The sequence below is a fragment of the Priapulus caudatus genome, unplaced genomic scaffold (genome assembly GCF_000485595.1).
Source record: "Priapulus caudatus unplaced genomic scaffold, Priapulus_caudatus-5.0.1 Scaffold564, whole genome shotgun sequence".
Lineage (NCBI taxonomy): Eukaryota > Metazoa > Priapulida > Priapulimorpha > Priapulimorphida > Priapulidae > Priapulus > Priapulus caudatus.
The window spans coordinates 159,871-179,441 of record NW_014577625.1 but is presented as its reverse complement, the minus strand read 5'-3'; the positions used below and the strand labels follow the sequence as shown (position 1 = coordinate 179,441).

Sequence of the window (19,571 nt, the reverse complement as noted above, 5' to 3'; positions counted from 1 at the left end):
CTGCGAGTGTTTTATCACTTTAAAATCGTGCTCTATGATTTTGACTGTTCATCACCAAGATCAGACGGACGACAATTAACATATCGAAATGAATAATGACAATATAAAGTTAAAGTGACTATCATAGCAATTATATTTGAGGTGAACCATTCATTACACAGTTTTGTACATCACGCAATGCGCCGTATCTATTGCTACGAGACAATGTCAATATGTATAACCAGACACACAACCACCTAACTCCAGAAAGAATAGACACCCGCGCCATTCGAAATATATTCAGTATTCGTGACAGTGGCTAGAGTTGTTACTTCAACAGATTAAGTTAATTCGAAACCCAATTTTTCCCAAAAGCTATGCAATCTATATATTCACTAGCCGTCACACGACCATACGATACGCTCCAACTCTGGCCCCTCTTCGACAATAGTCAATGCAGTAACAGCAGGTACCACCAGTGTTCGTGCCTATCGATCTTCAGCCGTCATCACAAACGTTGGAATTTAACTATATAATGAATTTATATTCGTATCAAGTATTTAAAACTTTTCTGAAGTGTATTTACTTCATAGGGAAACCACATGTTGGCATTTGCATGTGTCAGATAATATCAAGAGTCTATCAATAATCTCTCATATCTATTGATAGACTCTTGATAATATGCGTATATTATGTAAAACCGTGACAGTTCAGCCATGGAAAATTAACAGAATGATACAGTTTAGTAGGTAGCACTGCAACACTCAACTCGAACTTTCCAAAACGCTGTCGGATACTAACATGTTCATTAGGCTAAAGACTCATTCATTATGTTTGCCGATAACCATTTAACTAAACGAAGACATTCAACACAATGTAGGGTTATTAAATTTGTCATTTGCACTGCACTGTCACTGCAGGTTTATTTATACCCTACACGTGACTGAAGACCTATTAAATTGCTGTTATCATTAAATCATCATGAAAATACGGGATTCTCAGTCTTAACTGGTGAGATACTGTTATCAAAAACAGCTCGTAAATTTTTCCATGTCTCAACTCTTCTTTACATCTTTACATTACAGTCTTCGGTACCTTTTTCCGCACGAAGCTGTATTCATACTGAAGTAATCTATAATCACTTCTCACTAGCTGACCAATTATACACACATAGACAATTCTCACAGATTACATAGCCGCAAAGGTAACACGTGAACCCAGCGATTAACGCACAACTTACAGTTTCGTGGCGCGTCTGTCACAAAATCATGACTTATCACAGACCTGTTGGGCTGTCCTAAAACATAAACTAACATTATATACGGTGTGGAGAGCTGATTAATAAATCCGCTCGCATCGGCATGAATCGACACGTAAACATATGATCAAGAGTGAATAATAGAGATGTATCAATAGAGAATGATCATAGGTGTTATGACTGTCGTGCATTTGGTAATATAGTCATTGCAATGCGACAACAACTACACTGGCCTTTTCCCATTGCCATACTACCCGGAGCGAATAAAAACACGGGTTGTTTATATTTACTTCTAATACCATGCGCGCACTTACAGCCGTCACCGATTAAGCAAACGGCAATGTCATCACTGCAAATTCTGAATGCCTCACAGACCTATTTACTCTAACCTGTGCCAAAAACCTCAAGAGATTACTACCAAGTGCGCAGGCCGAACCACCAATACATTGGCGAGATCTTGGGGACGAGATGAGCAAGACCGGGTGAAAGGGCCTATATTCTCGTGACCGCTATATCAACGTTGTATCACACTTTAGGATGCATCGCCCAGCGTCCAGGGTATGTTCATGGATGTCCTGCTGAATCCAACACTGACATTTACTAATGCTAGCGATTAAGTCATCCCGTCATCTATTGTGAGGTGAAATAGACCACGGTGCTCCACAAGTACTGACCGACTGCTGCTATATGACAACATAGTCAGGATATTTAGAGTAGTGAGGATTAATCAACCCATGCATACATGCCAACTGGATAATGTGTAAAACACGCACGCCGAAAAAGCACCCCAAATCAATTCTACACCCGAGTAAGGAGACGAGTGCAATTGTTATTAGGCTACAGGTTTGTTTCTCTTAAGTAACGTGTAGCTCTTCCGAGCTGTTTCTCCATCATTTAGCGAGGGTATTTGCATGTTAGCCGGATTGATGCAATACACAGAACATACACTATACAAGTGATATCGCCTTTCCCGCACAGCCTAACAGCACCCGCGCAGATTTCGTCGATGTAAACAGCAGTTAGTTTCTTCGCGGCATCCATCACTCGTCTTGCTTTATAGACTATCTACAGGCGCGGATTTAGGCGGATTTAGGAAACCGGTCACAGGCTGGGTATCTTCAGAATTGACCCTCAAAATCCACCAGAATGCACCAAATATAGCCTAATTTTTTTTAAATTCCCGGGGGGGGGCATGCCGCCGGACCCCCCTAGCTGAGACTAGAACTATGGAAACTGGTCACCCAAACCCTCTGGATCCGCCCCTGATCTAACCCGAGTTACATCATCATCAGCGCGTGCACCGGAAGGGAAGCTAGCACCATGACTACATGCTACCACTGTGACCATTAAGCGTAAAGAGGAAAGCAATGTGCGACGGACATCACTGGAAAACAAATGTCAGTGTTCCCTACAACCACTCCACACACCAGCTGCTATCGTCTTCCAACGAAGTAACACAGACAAGCAGCATTTAAATGGGTGCTTGGTCAGCCACTTCTATTTTTGGGCAACGGAGACCGCCATGGATAGGACTATCAATTTCACTAGGCCCTGCAAAGCACTCTGCAATAGATTGGCAACACTACGCAATGGATTGGCTGACTATAAAATAAACTCAAGGCCAAAAAGACCTGTTTCCAGTCGGCCGAACATAGCGTTTGCATTGCATTCTCCAATAAAAAAAAATTTCAGGCCGTTCCCGGCCTCACGTGTTTTAAGACACGAGCACGGCCCTCGTTTCTGGTCACTTGGCAGATGTTTAACGGATCATGAACCCCTGTGCCTGTACCTTCAGGTAGCCAAATTGCAAGGCAGAAATTCAGCATCGTGTCTGTATGTGTGCAGGCGGGTGAATGTCTGCTTGCCTGCGTACACGTGAGGCAGGCATGGTGAATGATTGGGTTCAATTATTCTCTATAACGACGAGTTTCACTGACTGTAAAAATATTTAAACTGCCCATCGTCTTTATAAATTTAGCAATGAAACGTTGTTAAAAAAGTTTTTCACAGACAATAACTTTTATTTCACTGTAACCGGAAACACAACTATAATTTTGCTTAGCCTAATACTATATATGATGTATATGACAAACTGGGGAAGTTTGAAAGTAGTAGGGTTTTGACCACTATTTCGTTAATTGGTCAGATTGTTGAAGCTGTGTATGCGTGCAGTTATAACACGAATGTGCACATATTGTTACTTCAGATTCTCAAATCTTTGTAGTAAAAGATTCCACAGTGAAGAACCTGCAGTATATTGAGTACAGTTTGTTACCATAAATAGATGCTTTTGCTACCACATTCTGCACAAAATACGTGATTGAGCTTACACACGGCTGTGCACTCCCAATAACACAAAACGAACAACACGTGCCTCACTAAGACATGCTCACACGTACAGGAGAAGGCATGCTAAACACCATCCGACAAACAACGCGTGAGGACAAAACACGTCAAACATCAACCAATGAAGAACAAGCGAGACAACACGGGCCGAATGCATTAAAAGAACATTAATTAGAAACGGTAGGAAACGTAGATTTCGACCAGAGCACAAATTACGTGTACGTGTGTGTACCCACGTGGATTGAACCACACGTGGCCGAAAAGCAGCGCGATGAACGTCGGATGCCAAACTGTATACTGCCGGAACACGGAACAAATAAATATTCACTAGGAGCATGAAAAGACAGGAACGCACGACTGCAACCCAGCAGTAGGGGGAGGGGTGGTCTATTGGTGAGCACAGCGCACCCCGGCACCACTCTCCTCCTCATCCTCGTGGTAGGCGTCGGTCCTGCCGCTGCCACGCTCGTCGTGAGGGTTGTAGTCGTGCAGGTTCACCTCCTCCATGTGTTCGCCGGTCGGCATGATGAACTGTGGACGCGGCGGCAACATCGCCTCCAATTCCTGCACAGGTAAACGACACGCTCATACCATGTACACCTGTATAGCGTACCTATGCTGCAGGCAAGCGTTTGATGGGTTCTTACAAAATGGAACAGAAACATCTGGGTTGAATGAATGAATCAAAATAAATTTAACTAGAGAATGATTTCTGAATATCTGAAGCAACTTTTTCTACGTTGCTAGACAACATAAGCTGCTGATACGTGTGCTGACACCTAATAACGCCTGCATCAGTGAACAGATATTGCAGATGATGCACGACTGACAGCAACTTGCTGCTATATGCTTAAAATTATATACAATCAAATCAGTGTTAGATCTATTACTATATCTATATGGACTGCAACTCGGCACAAGCGCTGCCCATCATGATCATAGGACATACGCTTGCAGATACACAAAACCTGCTTATGACCAACATTTCTCAAAAAATGATGAAAAGAAAATATGATGACTATTGCTACAATTTAACCATACAGATGAGCTACGAATCATGCATGTGTGAATCGATTCAGTTACAAATCAGCAACACAGATTTTTTTTCCACAATTCATACTTCTTAAACACAATATTCAGACCTGAAGTCTTTCACAGAGTATCAAATTCTGCTGAAATTATAATTAGTGAACTCACCACAAGCGCACTGTTGTCAGCAAAACCATTTTCAGGAAACCTAACGTCAAATCTAATGTGCAGATTGCCTTTCTCAAATGGATTTTTATAGAATGGCATTCCCTCGCGCTCTACTGTCATGACCACACCTGTAAAATACAGAAAAAGGTCAAATAACACTTTTCACATAAAGACCAGTATGCTCGTTTCTTGACAAACTATTAAAAAATTCCCAATTATAAAACATGCATTTCAAATAATGTTATATTCCATTATGACTATATATAGAAAATATTGAGTTGTATAATAAATATAAATAATAACAGGAATGGACAATAGAGAGGAGTATGACAGGCTAGAAACACAAGATATTCAACATTTCCATGCCCATATTTACCTATGATTGATTATGTGAAATCCAATAAAAATTAATCAGAACTAGCGCTGAACATCCAACTTGTCATCACACTTTACTGTGTATCGATACCTCTTATTATTATGTAGTTATAGCTTCGAACGTCAGACGTGGTTTCACTTAGGGGCGCAAATCCAGGGGGGGACAGGGGGACATGTCCCCCCCACGAATTTTCAGAGGGGGGACATCATATCAAATGTCCCCCCCACACGATTTTGGATCACCATGATTTTGTGTGTAAGTGTGTGTGTTGTGTGTGTGTGTGTGTGTGTGTGTGTTGTGAAGTGAGAACCTTTTTATTGTGTGTGATAGTGCGTCAACGATTGGCTTCTTTCCCTTTTTTCCCCCGTCAGTTTGCATTTAGGGGGGGGGGGTTCTGCTCGCGCAGAAAACGCATCTGAGTGGTTCTAATTTTAAAAAAAATTTGGGGGAGGGCCCCCCAGACCCCCCCTTCGTGTGCTCGGTCTGGGTCCGGACCCCCCCCCTCTCCTTGCTCGCGCAGAAAACGCATCTGAGTGGGTCTAATTTCAAAAAAAATTTGGGAGAGGGCCGCCCAGATCCCCCCTTCGCGTGCTCGGTCTGGGTCCGGACCCCCCCTGCTCGCGCAGAAAACACATCTGAGTGGGTCTAATTTCCAAAAAAATTTGGGGGAGGGCCCCCCAGACCCCCCCTTCGTGTGCTCGGTCTGGGTCCGGACCACCCCTCCTTGCTCGCGCAGAAAACGCATCTGAGTGGGTCTAATTTCAAAAATTTTCTGGGGGAGGGCTTTCTCTTAAGATACCCGTTGGCGGGGTTCGGCGAGGATTTGCAACTCGCAACTAGCTCCGAACGCTGGATCTAACCCATGGCACGGCTAGTACAGATAGAGATTTCAGAACTTTTTGAGATATCTTGTTGACAGACAAACCAACAAACAAACAAACAGGGGCGAAACCATAACCTCCTTGGCCGAGGTAAGCTTAATAACACCGAGACGGTCGCTGAGGCTGGCTGAGTCAGAGACCACAGTTACGCTGAGCATGCCAGTCAACAGGCACTTGGGACAGTCAGTAAAAACTGAAACTAACATGAACGCGGCCCATTCACAAAAACTACCCGTTTTTTACACTTACACTAGAGTTGTGTCACTGTATATCAACTAGCTTTCACAAAAACTAGCCGGTCCCACCACTCGCCGTTGCGGTGCCGTTGCGGCGGGCGTGCGAGGGTCGCTACTATTACTGATATCAAGAGTGCTGATGTATATAGTAATCCCCGCCGAACCACGCCAACAGATATGAAAGCTGCCTCTTGTTGAACTATCGGATGCGAATGATAGACTCTTAGCGATATTTATGAGTGAAACCACATCTGACGTTCGAAGCTATAACTACATAATAAGAAGAGGCATCGATACACAGTAAAGTGTGAGGTCAAGTTGGATGTTCAGCGCTATAGTCATGATGTTATTGTTATTGGATTTCACGTTATCAATCATAGGTAAATATGGGCATGGAAATGTTGAATATCTTGTGTTTCGAGTCTGTCATACTCCTCTCTATTATCCACTCCTGATAATAACACATAGAAACAGAAAAACACACAGAAAAAATCCATAAATAATGTGACAAATGTTATGCATGTTTTCAAACACAAAAATACATGTGAAATCACTACCTGGCCTTAGAACCTGCCCGGCCGTAATAGTAACCAGTAGTGTCTGGTTGTCTAAGTGCGTCACTGTAAATTGGCCACCACAGAGAGCCTCAGTGATGCCAATTGTGTGAGTCATCCACAGGTCGTCTGACGCGTCTCGTTGGAAAACCTCATGGTCTTTCTGCTGCAGCACTATAATGATGTCACCGGGTTCTATACCTGGCTGCAAGACACACACGCACAAGCACATACACATTAGAAATATGTGCAGACAGAAATTCTGCAAAAAGGTAAAAACATACTGTGAGCAGTAACACACACGTGCACACACCACCCTGCAGAGATTCATATGCAGACCTTTGCCACCCACCACATATAGACACGTGTGCTCACATACCACACACTGAAGTAATCACACAGATGTCAACCTAGACACAGTCATGTGTGACGACACCCACGTGCGTGCACACAGACATAAACACAAACATCACCACACGCACATACACTTAATACTATATTTCAAAATAAACCCATGTTCAAGGTGGCGAAAATCACCAAATTAAAAGCAGTTTGTATATGCTAAATACAAGTAAACCTATCCAGCAATATAGAAATGGTCATACTAAATTCTTAGAATGCCACGTCTCTAATGGCATTTCTGATAGATTGCATCATGATTCGCAGATTCGATATTTATATATATATATATATATATATATGCTAATGTATATATATATATATATATTATGCACCATGAAGCGCATTCACCCTCTTCTACAACTACCCCCACCACCAACTGCTCACCACAGCTAACAGAATACAAACACTTACCTGCTGGTCACCTTCCCCATAAAAGTATATCTTCTGGCCATCTCTCATGCCTTTGTCTACATGCACCTCCAATACTTTGGTTTCATTTTTCACTTTCTTCCCGAGACAGTCTTTACATCTGTCTCTCTCATTGATGTATTCACCTAATACAATCGCAGGAAACGCAGGAATGAAATGACTGAGCACTATATAATATGTGTATCGCACGCACGCACACACACACAACCCATGTTACAAAACAGTCGCACAGTGTTGTATTTGATATAAGGTTAACACACATTTTTCAAATACTGCAATTGCATATTGCTAGGGTAGCATAAATAATGAGTCACCATGTCTGTATTCATTCTCTGTTTAACAACTCATAATAAATTGTTGCAATGACGTTTAACTTTCAATTTGATCTGATAACTATAGAAAAAGAATATAAAAGAGCAACCTAGTTTGTTTGGTAATTTCACTTAATGTGCTAAACATTCCAAAACAAGAGTACAACACATACATTATATGCCTATTTACTCTTCTGTTCACTGGTAAGTCGCACTGCTATCATGAATTTATACACCACTTTAATTAGTTCTCAACATTTACCTTCCCCATGACAGTCTGGACACACTGTCTGGAAATGCTGTACCATTCCTGGACCTAACTGCTGTACGGTAACTTTAATTCCACGCCCATGGCAAGATTTGCAATTCACCATCGCTCCTGGTCGCCCACCCATCCTGAAATACGCACAATTTAATTTTTTTTATAATAATATACTTTTCATATTCTCAGCCTCTGTTCATTACCACTGAGTGTGAATTACATTACTTGATTATTTTTGGGGTTAGCTTATCCTCAACCATAATACAGCAAAGGTATAGCTGCAGCAGTTTGTTATCAAACACACTGGAACATGCACATATGCAAATCGGGGCATAGTCTCACAAGTACAGCATTGACTCTGTACTTATCCAATTAATATTTGTGTAATTTTAAGTGTCTACTCAACAGAAAGAGTGCTCGCACATGGACTATGATAATAATCATGTATAGGGGTGAGACCAGCTTGTTGGTCAAAGAAATTGCACGCTAAAGTCACCGATGAAAGGAGGGGAGCAAAATCCCCAACTATGTGTGTGCGTGTGTGCCTACGTGCAGTGCTGCCACTAAGGATATTACAAAAAAAGTATCAAAATTGCCTAAAAAAAGTGTAAAGAAAGTATAAAATTGTATCAACCTATCATGAGTTGTTACCTTATACCTTATTATCGAATACATTATAGCCTATGTGCAGAATGTCAACAAGCTTCAGGAATGATGTGTGCAATGTCATGAGGAGTTGTCTCTTGAACTCTCAGTTTGGAATAATTCAATGCAGTGTTTCCCTTTGCCAGAAAGGTCTGTAAGGTGGTAAATTTGTGTGTGATGTGTTTGTGTGTTGCGAGGTCCTAGCCAGCTATGGGGGGGGGGGGGTCTGGGTGAATGCTCCCACAGAAAATTTTTCGAAAAAATGGTGCAATTTGGTGCATTTTAAGCTATTCTAGACACATTGTATGAGACTCTTGTATCTCCTTTTCAAGTTATCAAAAGTTTCGTCAGCGAGGCGGTGTTTTGGAAAAATTTCTGTGTGGCGGCTGAGAATTTGAGCGAGGCGGCCCGCCTCGCTCGTGTTAATGCAGGGGAAACACTGCAATGGTCTGTCATTTGGTCACTGACAGCAGAGAGCTGAGAGCAAAAACACTCCACTGAACAGAGCACACATCACTCCTGCAACAAGACTAGCAAAGCACATCTTTAATTTCATCAAATACAGTGTACCTAAATGTAAGTCCGAAGAGTTTTGACCATCTTTGGCAAAAAAAAGTATTTAAAAGTATTTATGCATGAAAAAAGTATGAAAAAAGTACATTTTCTTAATAAAAAGTATAAAGTGGCAGCACTGTACGTGCGTGCGTGAGGGGGGATGCTAATAGAGGCTCGAGGGATGTCTAGAACCAGGGGATTCGATTTAACAAAAATCAAAGTATAAAATGGCGTCTTCAGCATATTCAGCAGGAAATAATTTATATATCTATAACTATTAATATATTGTAATATATCATACGAACAAATAAATCAGTCCTTGATCCTGCTGATTGCTTTTTTAAGTAAAACCGACTGCGACTGCAACTACTATTGATGAAGGGCGACTGCGAATTTGTTTACGAGTCGTTTCCTGCGAACTTGCTCATTTTTTTCTAACTGGATTCGACTGTAGCACCCTTAACCCCTCTGGTGCCACTTGTGCAATATATTACATGACTTGCTCAGAGTCAAAATTAGGATGGTGGTGACTTGCGATTCCCTAATTATTCGATTACATTATGACTGTCAGGTGCAAAGGTGCAACGAGAACCCCTTCAGAGTGTGTACAAGAAATTGCATAGTTATAACTACAGGCAGCATATTGACCATACCTTATGCGCCAGTCACACATACACGACGCACGGCCCACGCACTGAAAAATTAGCAATTTTGGCCTGTGCACTGTGCAATTTTGCAGTGTCTTTCGCTGAGTGTGTGTCAGCATTCGTTACTCGTTCGTCAAGCGCGCTGGACCAACGCTATTCATTCGTTGTCATTCGCTGTGTGCGTCGAGATTTTTGTGCATGCACAAAAATGTGCGCGGGGCTCGACGCATGAATGTACACGCCAGAAGGACGCCAGACACGCGCTGGACCAACGCCAGACACACGCGGAGCACACGCTGGGTATTCGTTGTATGTTCGTCGGCTGAGGTGTAGCGAACACCTAGCGCACACCTAGCGTGCTTCTAACGCATGTCCAGCGAACATGCACCGAATATGGGCGTGCTGAACGAGTGCTGAACGAGTCTGTAGCACGTCCAGCGTTCTTCTGGCGTGTTCCTAGCGTGTACGCAACGTGTAGCCATGGGGTATATAAACGGGTCCCACCCCCACCTCCTCATCATCACTTCTCCTCCGACCCTCATGGGTGATGACAGAGGTTCCTGCTGATCGTGTCTAGAAGAACCACCTCAGAAGAAGGAGGATCCCGACAGGCTGCGACTACAATACGAAATCGCGGTTCTCCAACATCAGCAGAACCTCATGGAACTGGCACTTCCCCAAGTCCATGTCATCAGGAGAAGGAGAAAGAGAAGAAGTCAACGGAGGTTCTGGGTCCGACCGTGGATCGGTAGGCGACGACAGTTTGGCCTGTATGACCAGCTACTTGTTGAACTCCGTAACGAAGACCAGGCAGCCTTCAAGAACTTCATGCGGATGACACCCCCCCCCCAAGATGTTCGACGAGCTGCTAACCAGAATGGGTCCGAGGATCACCAAGCAGAATACAGCCTACAGAGAGGCCCTCGACCCTGGCCTGAAGCTTGCCCTCACTCTGCGGCATCTTGCATCTGGGACCAAGTATCACTAAATGTCCTATGGGTGGAGGGTGCCTCACAACACCATATCACTGCTCATCCCAGAAGTGTGCCAGCACTGCCAGGCCATCATCGATGAGTACAAGGATGAGGTGATGAAGTGTCCCACCACTCCTGAGAAATGGCGTGCCATATCTAACAAGTTCATGGAGAGGTGGAACTTCCCCCATACCTGTGGTGCACTTGATGGCAAGCACGTCAACTGCAAGTGTCCTCCAAACAGTGGTTCCCTATACTACAATTCCAAAGGGTTCTTCTCCGTTGTCCTCATGGCGCTCGTGGATGCTGATTACAAGTTCATCTGGACAGACATCGGCGGTATGGGATCAGCATCAGACGCTCAGATCTACAATGCCTCTGAGCTGAATGAATGCATTGAAGATGGTAGTCTAGGCTTCCCTGATCCCGATCCTCTTCCCAACGACAACCAGGATGTGCCCTACTTCTTCATCGGCGACGATGCCTTCGCCCTACGACCCAACATGATGCAGCCGTACAGCCTCCGGGGTATGACGCGGCCAGAGCGCATCTTGAACTACCAGCTTTCCCGAGCCAGGAGGGTCGTAGAAAATGCCTTCGGAATCCTGGCCAACCATTTCCAAGTTCTCCTGAGCACGATGCAGCAGCAGCCCGAGACCGTCAAGCTCATTGTCACAGCATGCATGACCGCTGCCGTTCGCTGGCTGTGCGTTGAATGCGCGGACCATTCGTTTCGTGCGCTAGCAACACGCTGTGCATTCGTTGGATTTTTCAACATGTGCGCCCTGTATATGCTCTGTATGCACTCTGTATGCGCCCTGTATACGCGCAGCGTGCTAGCAACACACTGTGCATTCGTTGTCAACTCGCTAGCTTCTCCCAAATCCTGACAAAAGTTGGTCGCACAACGACGCACTGATCTTATTTTCCATTTTTTCAATGCGCGGGCCGTGCGTCGCGTATGTGTGACTGGGCCATTAGATACGTGTGACACACACTAAAATGCCATGTGCCAATCAACACGACCATGTGATTATGGTGTTTGGAGTGAGCGTGAAGTGCTATAGGTTTCAATGTAAAACACAGTGTGTGCAGCTAACATAGTGAAAATGGAGATAACATAAATCATTGAATATAATACGCCAATAATTACCACGTTTGCAACACACCTGTGACGTGTTACACAATGTCTCAATATGATAAACCCTAAAGTTGCATAATGAATGCATGTCTATCTTTACTCTGATGTAATGATTCTTGAGAAAAATAAACATTAGTAATACGATACCCTTTACATGCAAGGCAAATGACATTTTTGCTGAGTTGCAACTTGGCTGTTTTTCCAGTATAGAGATCTTCTAGAGTGACTCTGAAAAATACATAAAAATTCAAATAAAATTCAATTCTACACCTATGCATGTTACACTCAATCTTCTGTTTATTATACTGTGGTAACTTGCAATGAAAAATTTGTACCCAGGTAATGAATGAGTAAACTAACTCCAATTTAACAAATATCACACCCCCACACAGAAACTATAACAGAAAATGAGAACCAACCAACTCTACTATTTAATTTTACATTAATCTTACATGTAGTAAGCAAGTAAAGTACAATCCCAGATGGACACTAATCTTACACATAGTAAGCAAATCAAGAACAATCACAAATGGACATACATATGATTGCCTTCAAAAGTATAATTGCATACACATACAGACACATGCACACACCAACTGATCTAACACACACACAGCCTTATAAATGGACAACATTTAATGTGACTGTATCACTGTAAGTAATACTAACAATATTTGTTGACAAACTATGGATATACATTTTTATTTTTATCCACTCTTTGTGGTTAAATGGTTGCACTATACATTGCCACATTCAACCACTATTATAAAACAACACGTTACAGATGCAGCTGCAAGTACCTGAGAGGATGTAGGGTATCTTGGCCCCGTTGTCTGCGAGCTCTCCTGGCACCACCCATCGCTCCCATGCCTCCCCCCATACCTCCGAACATCCCACCTCCAAAGATATGTGAGAATAGGTCATCTGCAAAAAATCCTGAAAATACATGATAACTGTGTACAGGGCTTGAAACTAACGTAAAATGTTCACTAGCCAGCAGGGCTAGTGACCTGTAAAATCTACTAGCCCTTAAAAATAGCTACCAGCCCTTACTTTTCTGAAGTGCCGCGCTGAGGCTACGCAGTGAGCACAATTTTGCCATTTGCGGAGGGGGGGGAGGGGGGATCTGGGTTTTGATTTTAGACGCTCCGAGATGCATTCTGCAAAATTCTTTGACTGTGAAAATTTAGATTCAGCATATATTCAGTATATATATAATTAATATATAAAATATATATAATATATATTATATTTATATTCAAGAGCTAAAAATACTTAGAGTGTACAACGGGAAAATAGTGCTATTTCACGGCAATATTATTCTACTTTGTATGCGGTTCTAGACTAAGTTCATGGTATTTGCGTTAAGCAGCATTCTTTGCTCTCTAAAATAAGACCAACCGCTTGTCTCTACGATACTCCTAGGCCGAGATGCGGGGCCACCAAAACTTGATGTCGGGCCACCAAAATTTCCAAAAGTTAAAATTTGGTGGCCCGATCGGGCACTAAATTTCAAAGTGTCTATGTGATAAAAATAATTGTTTCTAATTGTTACGTGCTAATCTCATTCAAAAGAGAGCGAGCAATTCGCGGAGCGAGGGCACACGTACGCACGTGCAGCATTCTACGCGGGCATACACGGGCGCGCACGGTTTTATCCGTCTACTGCGGCTGCAACAAAGCCACGTTATTGTGTTAGACTGGTATCCGGCTCACGCTCTGCTAGACAATGTACACGCTCTGCGACGAACAGTTCGGCCGCGAACCAGTCTAGCCAGAGGTCAAAATCTGACGGGGCATATTTGCAAGCGCCAGCATACATGTGATTACATTGTATCAAGCGAACCAGACAATGCGTCTAGACAATACGCCTGTCTGCAATGTACTGTGGAGGCGTATGTAAAATGAACGCGAGCGATGAATGAGTTTCGGAAGGCAAACATTGTAATAAAAAAATGATAAAATTTCTTCCTTTTTTGATGTATTTTGTTTAAAAATGTTAAAAATACGGGACACACATGCGTCCCGCGGAAGGTCGGTAGGGACGCGGGACACCATGGGCAAAATACGGGACGTCTGGTCACCCTGATTGCTAGCTAGCTGCACTGGTGCTCACTGTTTCAGATCCGAAGCGAAACTGCCAGCGTTCGAAAGTTCGCGTAGAATAACTGAACTATTCCATGAAGATGATCAGTATTTTAATCCGAAGTGTAATATTACTATTAGTGCTTTGTAAGTTTATTTATGCATTTTCTCTGTCTCTTTATGCAACGAAATATTGAACTTAGTCTTAGACATGGCTGCTTTTTCTTTTTAAATGCATGCGTACCCAGGCTACTTTGTTGATATAATTATGGTTCTACTTTATCTTATTAAATCTGCAATATTTTATTTTTACAGTTTCAAAGCCTGCCAGACATTTTAACTTTCTTGAGATTAACTGTATATGTTTTATTTTAACATGAAAAGCCAATGTGTTGTTGTTTTATTACAGTTACTTGTTTTAATATTTGCATGCTCGGTGACTTTGATCTTCTTGAACGTCTGAACTGATCGATAGCATGTGCACGCGCGTGTTTAGATAAATAATGAGTGAAAGTAGAAAAATGGTATGCAAGATTCTGGTGAAAATATGATGCCGTGGAATGGATAATTCAAATGTATGCCTCAATCATCAATGTCAGTGTGTGCCATTGTGTGGGGTTCGTTTAAAGACTTGTGCAAGTGCATCAGACAGCCCAATTTTCAAATAATATACAATACGAGATTGAAATAAAGATTTATAATGTTTTTCTTTGTTTTTTTTCCGGGCCACCAGATTTCATTTTCGGGCCACCAAAAATTGAAAATCAATAATTTTGGTGGCCCGATCGGGCCACTGAAAAAAAAAGTTAGTGTCGAGCCTTGCTATATACTACCAGACATTACTTACCAGAATGATCACTAGCCCCTTCCTGCAAACCTTTCAGACCATGCTTGTCATATATTCCTTTCTTCTCTGGGTTTGACAACACATCATATGCAAATGATATCTCTTTAAACTAGAACAAATTAAATGTAACTATATGAATACCACCCAGATATGCGCGAGACCAGATAGTATCACCCCAGAATGACATTTGCGCCACTGAGCATGATATTACATTGTAATAATGATCTAGATTGTACACTTGAATATAAACTGCTCAAACTGAAACATACCATGTATGCAATTTACACACAGACACACACATGCATCTACCTTCTTAAATATTACTTGTAACGTGTCTTTTTTTAACTGCACAGAGTCCTCTCTAGGCTTTTAATGCATTTCGGATCTGACATACCTTTTCAAAAATCCTACGACATCCCTTAATTTCCTAATCTACATGCATTAATTTCCAGCTGCGTTTACTTTTTGACAGTCCCGACAAAATCTTGCCGTTTTCACAGTGACACATCTCACATTCATGCGTCTCGAAATTGATCAAGTGTACATATGTAATAGCAGGGGTAGAAATTTACTTTCCAACGGACTCCCTACCCTTAAAAAGAGAGAGTCCGCAGCAAAATAAAGGAGTCCGCAGTCTGAGGTTCAAAATTAAAGATATTAACAATAACGCATATATATGCTTATTTTTAAGATTCATGCAGTTGCACGTCTGGCAAATTTTCATTAGACATTAGCTGAAAAAAGTACGGTTCCATGAGGCCGTACTCCGAAAACGAACTAGTTAGTATGGCAGGATTTTCAGGGAGTCACACGGACTCCTGCAAATATGTCAAATCAGGGAGTCCGACAATAAATCAGGGAGTATTCGACTCCGGACTCCCGTTAATTTTGCACCCTGTAATAGGATAGCTTATGACACGTGCGATTGACTCCAATTGGTCCAACACTCTACCGGGCCCCTCCGCTATCTGTCCCTGAACAACATGGCTTCTAAAATTCCTGGCTGGAACCCTGAACTGGTACTTACTATATCACCATTTTCTGGATTTTTGTCTGGATGATATTCTTTGGCCAATCTCCTGTAAGCCTGAATAAAAAAAATGAATACATGTGTCTTATTATAGGGCAAAAGGAACAAAAGCAGTTCTAAGCAACTAAGTTTTATCAGTATATAAAGGCTTTAGTTTAAACTTTAACCTTATATATCCTTCCTAAAGGATTTCTTTAAGTTTAGCTTCGTTTGTCTCTGTGATCCGGTATGTGGAATTCACGCCGTTCATCTTCGTCAAGATAGCAAATCTTACAATTTTCCGCTGCGATCCCGCACGGTGGATCCTACCGACTTGATCAGTCTCTCTCCATCCTTCGCGTTATAGTCCAGGGACTTTTGAAGATGATCCACTTATGAGGTTATGAGGTTAGAATATTGTTAGAAAGGCATTATCAATTTCGTCAGTGGCTGGAGGTACGGTAGCCGTCCGGTCTTCAAGCCCTTTTTTGCGTTAGGCGTTTAGGCGGTTAGCGTTAGGGCTTAGGGGCGGTTCTAGTTCATGCTAAACTCTCAAATCGTGAATTTATTCTGCGCCAAGGCGTTATTTCAAATCTACGGGCACCCAGCCGCATCCTTTGTCTGCGGTTAAGCTATGAAAGCGAATGGACTCCCCCGTCGACCGTCAGCCTGCCGAGACATTAAGACTACGGCTCACGTACCCGGTAGGCCCCACTGCTTACACAATTAGAGAAAGTAACGAATTAATGGCTCGACTTGTAGACAGAATTCCTGTAATCTACAGGAGTTCCGGGCCCCGCACATTGCGCAAGAGAAATCGAGTGCCGTTTATGAAATACTGAGACGAGGGACGCCGGGCCCAAGATAGCGGATACGGAAGATACAAGTGCCTGTGATTTAGCAAGTTACATAATTGCAGCAATCGTCAATTAAAAGCCCTGCAACTTCTTTAGCATGAAAGGCAGTGTATGTGGAATGTGGAGATTGGAATAGTTTATTAAGTAGGTTCTCAATCTGTATGCAAGACGTACCACACTGAAACTAACTCATTGGCGTCATTCTTGTTTCGACATGCTTGCACATCACATGATGTATATTTGACAGTCACAAATGGAATCATGATTCATCAGTGGGATAGGACACGAGAAAGGAGGCAACGTGGTTTACGTACGCAGTGACATTGAAAATTAATAACTCTACAAAATTTCCATAAACGGGATATTACGCTAGCGAAATTACATAACTACACATGCATACATGTACCTTTTTTTACTTCATTATCGGTGGCACTTCGGGAGACTCCTAGAAGATCGTACAGCTTACTGTCGGCCATTATGCACATATGGGGACAGAGGGCGCTTCGGTAAAAGTGAGACGAAATCAACTCGCGTTCGGCAAACCTCGGTATACTTCGGATAATCCTTTTTAACGATACGTAACATGTCCGAACTGGCTGAATTTACTTGCGTGTAAAACTGATCTTCTTTGAAAATAAAAAATATCTAAGCTCACGACAGGTAGTGTGTGTGTGTGTGGTGTGTGTGTGTGGTGTGTGTGTGTGTGTGTGTGTGTGTGTGTGTGTGTGTGTGTGTGTGTGTCAGTGGGCGTAGACAGGTCCTCAGTTGTGGGGGGGGGGGGGGAATGATTTCGCTGTACCCTGCCATATAATGTATAGTGAAACGGTGTGCGAGTAGCGGCACACCGCGACAGCCTTCGCGCAAATCCCTTAATGGGTTGGGACAGGGCCCGCGGCGCGTAGGGGCCCTGACCGTGTGCAGGGGCAAGAGGCCCTTTGCCGGGGTCCAGGGCAGCCGCGGGCCGCGGCCTCTTGTTTTACCCGCAATTTAGAAACTTTCAAGATGGTCGTTTTTGAGGTAGATTGAACAAATTGACATTGTAAAGTGCTTATTGCATGAATTCGAGGGTAATTTTTTTCCTTTGGAGGTGCAGAGGAACACGCAGGCCCCAGACACAGCAAACCAATTAACCACCTGGCGGATCAGAAAGATAAACATGCTCCTAGGGGCGCGGCGGGCGGGAAGCGCGCGGGGGGCGCGACATTATGCCGCAGCTCAGGGCACGAAGCGCGCACTGTGTGGAATTGTCTCAAACCCCCAGCATTCAATCTCAAAGCAATTCAATTTTGCCCGACACATCTTCTATCATTAAAATATCACGGATTCTTTCCTCCCTTCAGGTGGTGTCCCCCTCCTGTTTAGGAAGGTCCAGTGGGAGCCTCCCCCGCGAATGTCTTGTTGGTAACACCTCTCGATGCAATTTCGCTGCACTAATGAGGCAGCACTATTAAACAATTACATCACCCAGATACATCACTTGTTGATTGAGTATTTTTACCTTGGGACCAAAGAGTAAAAATGGCGGTCCTCACTACCCGGGACTTGGTGCTAACGGGGTACATGACATGGTCTCCGACTGGGGTTGCCAGTGCGGCAACTTACCTAGGCTAAATTAGGGCTTTACCTCTGAAACAATTCTAGGCGGAAGGGGGCGACCAGCCGCGCTCTTGACTTTACCGACCCCCGTTGACGAACTTCAGCACTAGAATCATCTGCCCCTGAAATTTTGATAAAACGTATATGTTTACTGAGAAGTGAGAACTAAAACTGGGCCAAAAGAATATGAGAAGGAAACCCCAGCGGCCCGGCGAAAAACAAGCGGGCCGAAGATTTGAAACCAATAGGTGCATGTATCTCACGGGCGGCCTGTAGTATAAAATCGGGAAATGGAATACCGGGGTGTCTGGTCAAAGGTGGGCATGGCAGCAGCCGCGGCCGCGCGGATGGCCGATGGGCCCTCCCAAAGGAGATGAGTCGCACCCTGAAATCGGGTGAAGGTTGTTGCCGCGAGGGTCACGGAAGGGGCAGACCGCGCCCGGGCGGGCCGGGTGGGGAAGCGAAAACTGCAATATCCCCCGGATCCCAGCGACTCCCTCAAGTAGGTCTATTCCTAATTTTGAATAAAGCAACGATTTAACCTCGTCGAGCAGTGATCAACGACGTGATTTAGGAATTGTGAGAAAAAAAATCGTAATGGGGAATGCGTCCAAAATTAACCCCGTCTGAGTTTCCCAGTAAAATAATGTATTCTTGAACGAATTATCAGCCATTTTTACAGTAACGATGTATTTCAAATTCCATTTCTGTACTAATACATTAGGAGAGTATGAATAGCGATGACGGATTTGTAGATAAATATCAGTATTTATTGTCGTGTAAAATATAAATTTTATCCACCCCATCTCTCTCTTCTGAAAGTAGGGGCGTGCATGAAAAGCCACCCACCTCAATAAGTGTATGGGATATAGCCCCATCCCTCCGCTATCTAACGCCCCTTGTCAGATGAACTCAAATGTGACTTTTGATATGCATACAAATATTCATAAGATATAAATTTTGTTAGCAGTACTCTACAGCCGG

The 19,571-nt window shown here is 43.2% G+C and overlaps 1 protein-coding gene across 2 annotated transcripts; it reads right to left on the bottom strand.

The window, feature by feature from the left end:
* Positions 1-3,234: 3,234 nt before the first annotated feature.
* Positions 3,235-17,498, bottom strand: LOC106811691 (dnaJ homolog subfamily A member 2-like). 2 transcript variants are annotated; one of them, XM_014815393.1, is made up of 10 exons: positions 17,401-17,498; positions 16,153-16,214; positions 15,126-15,234; positions 12,994-13,117; positions 12,341-12,421; positions 8,232-8,365; positions 7,641-7,783; positions 6,831-7,032; positions 4,781-4,908; positions 3,235-4,147 (listed from the first exon to the last, which is right to left on the bottom strand). In XM_014815393.1, the coding sequence occupies exons 1-10, from the start codon at positions 17,474-17,476 to the stop codon at positions 3,971-3,973; spliced, it is 1,236 nt and encodes a 411-aa protein (XP_014670879.1). In that variant the 5' UTR covers positions 17,477-17,498; the 3' UTR covers positions 3,235-3,970. The 2 variants fall into 2 exon arrangements, with proteins under 2 accessions (XP_014670879.1, XP_014670878.1); XM_014815392.1 differs by having other exon boundaries at positions 12,994-13,129; positions 16,153-16,213; positions 17,400-17,494.
* Between the last annotated feature and the right edge of the window lie 2,073 nt (positions 17,499-19,571).

Coding starts and splice junctions, on each gene's coding strand:
- LOC106811691 (XM_014815392.1), bottom strand. CDS start 17,476: ATGTGCATAATGGCCGACAGTAAGCTGTACGATCTTCTAGGAGTCTCC. Junction 13,130..15,125: donor AGGGGCTAGTGATCATTCTG/GTAAGTAATGTC, acceptor ATGTATTTTCAG/GATTTTTTGCAGATGACCTA. Junction 7,784..8,231: donor TCCAGACTGTCATGGGGAAG/GTAAATGTTGAG, acceptor CGATTGTATTAG/GTGAATACATCAATGAGAGA.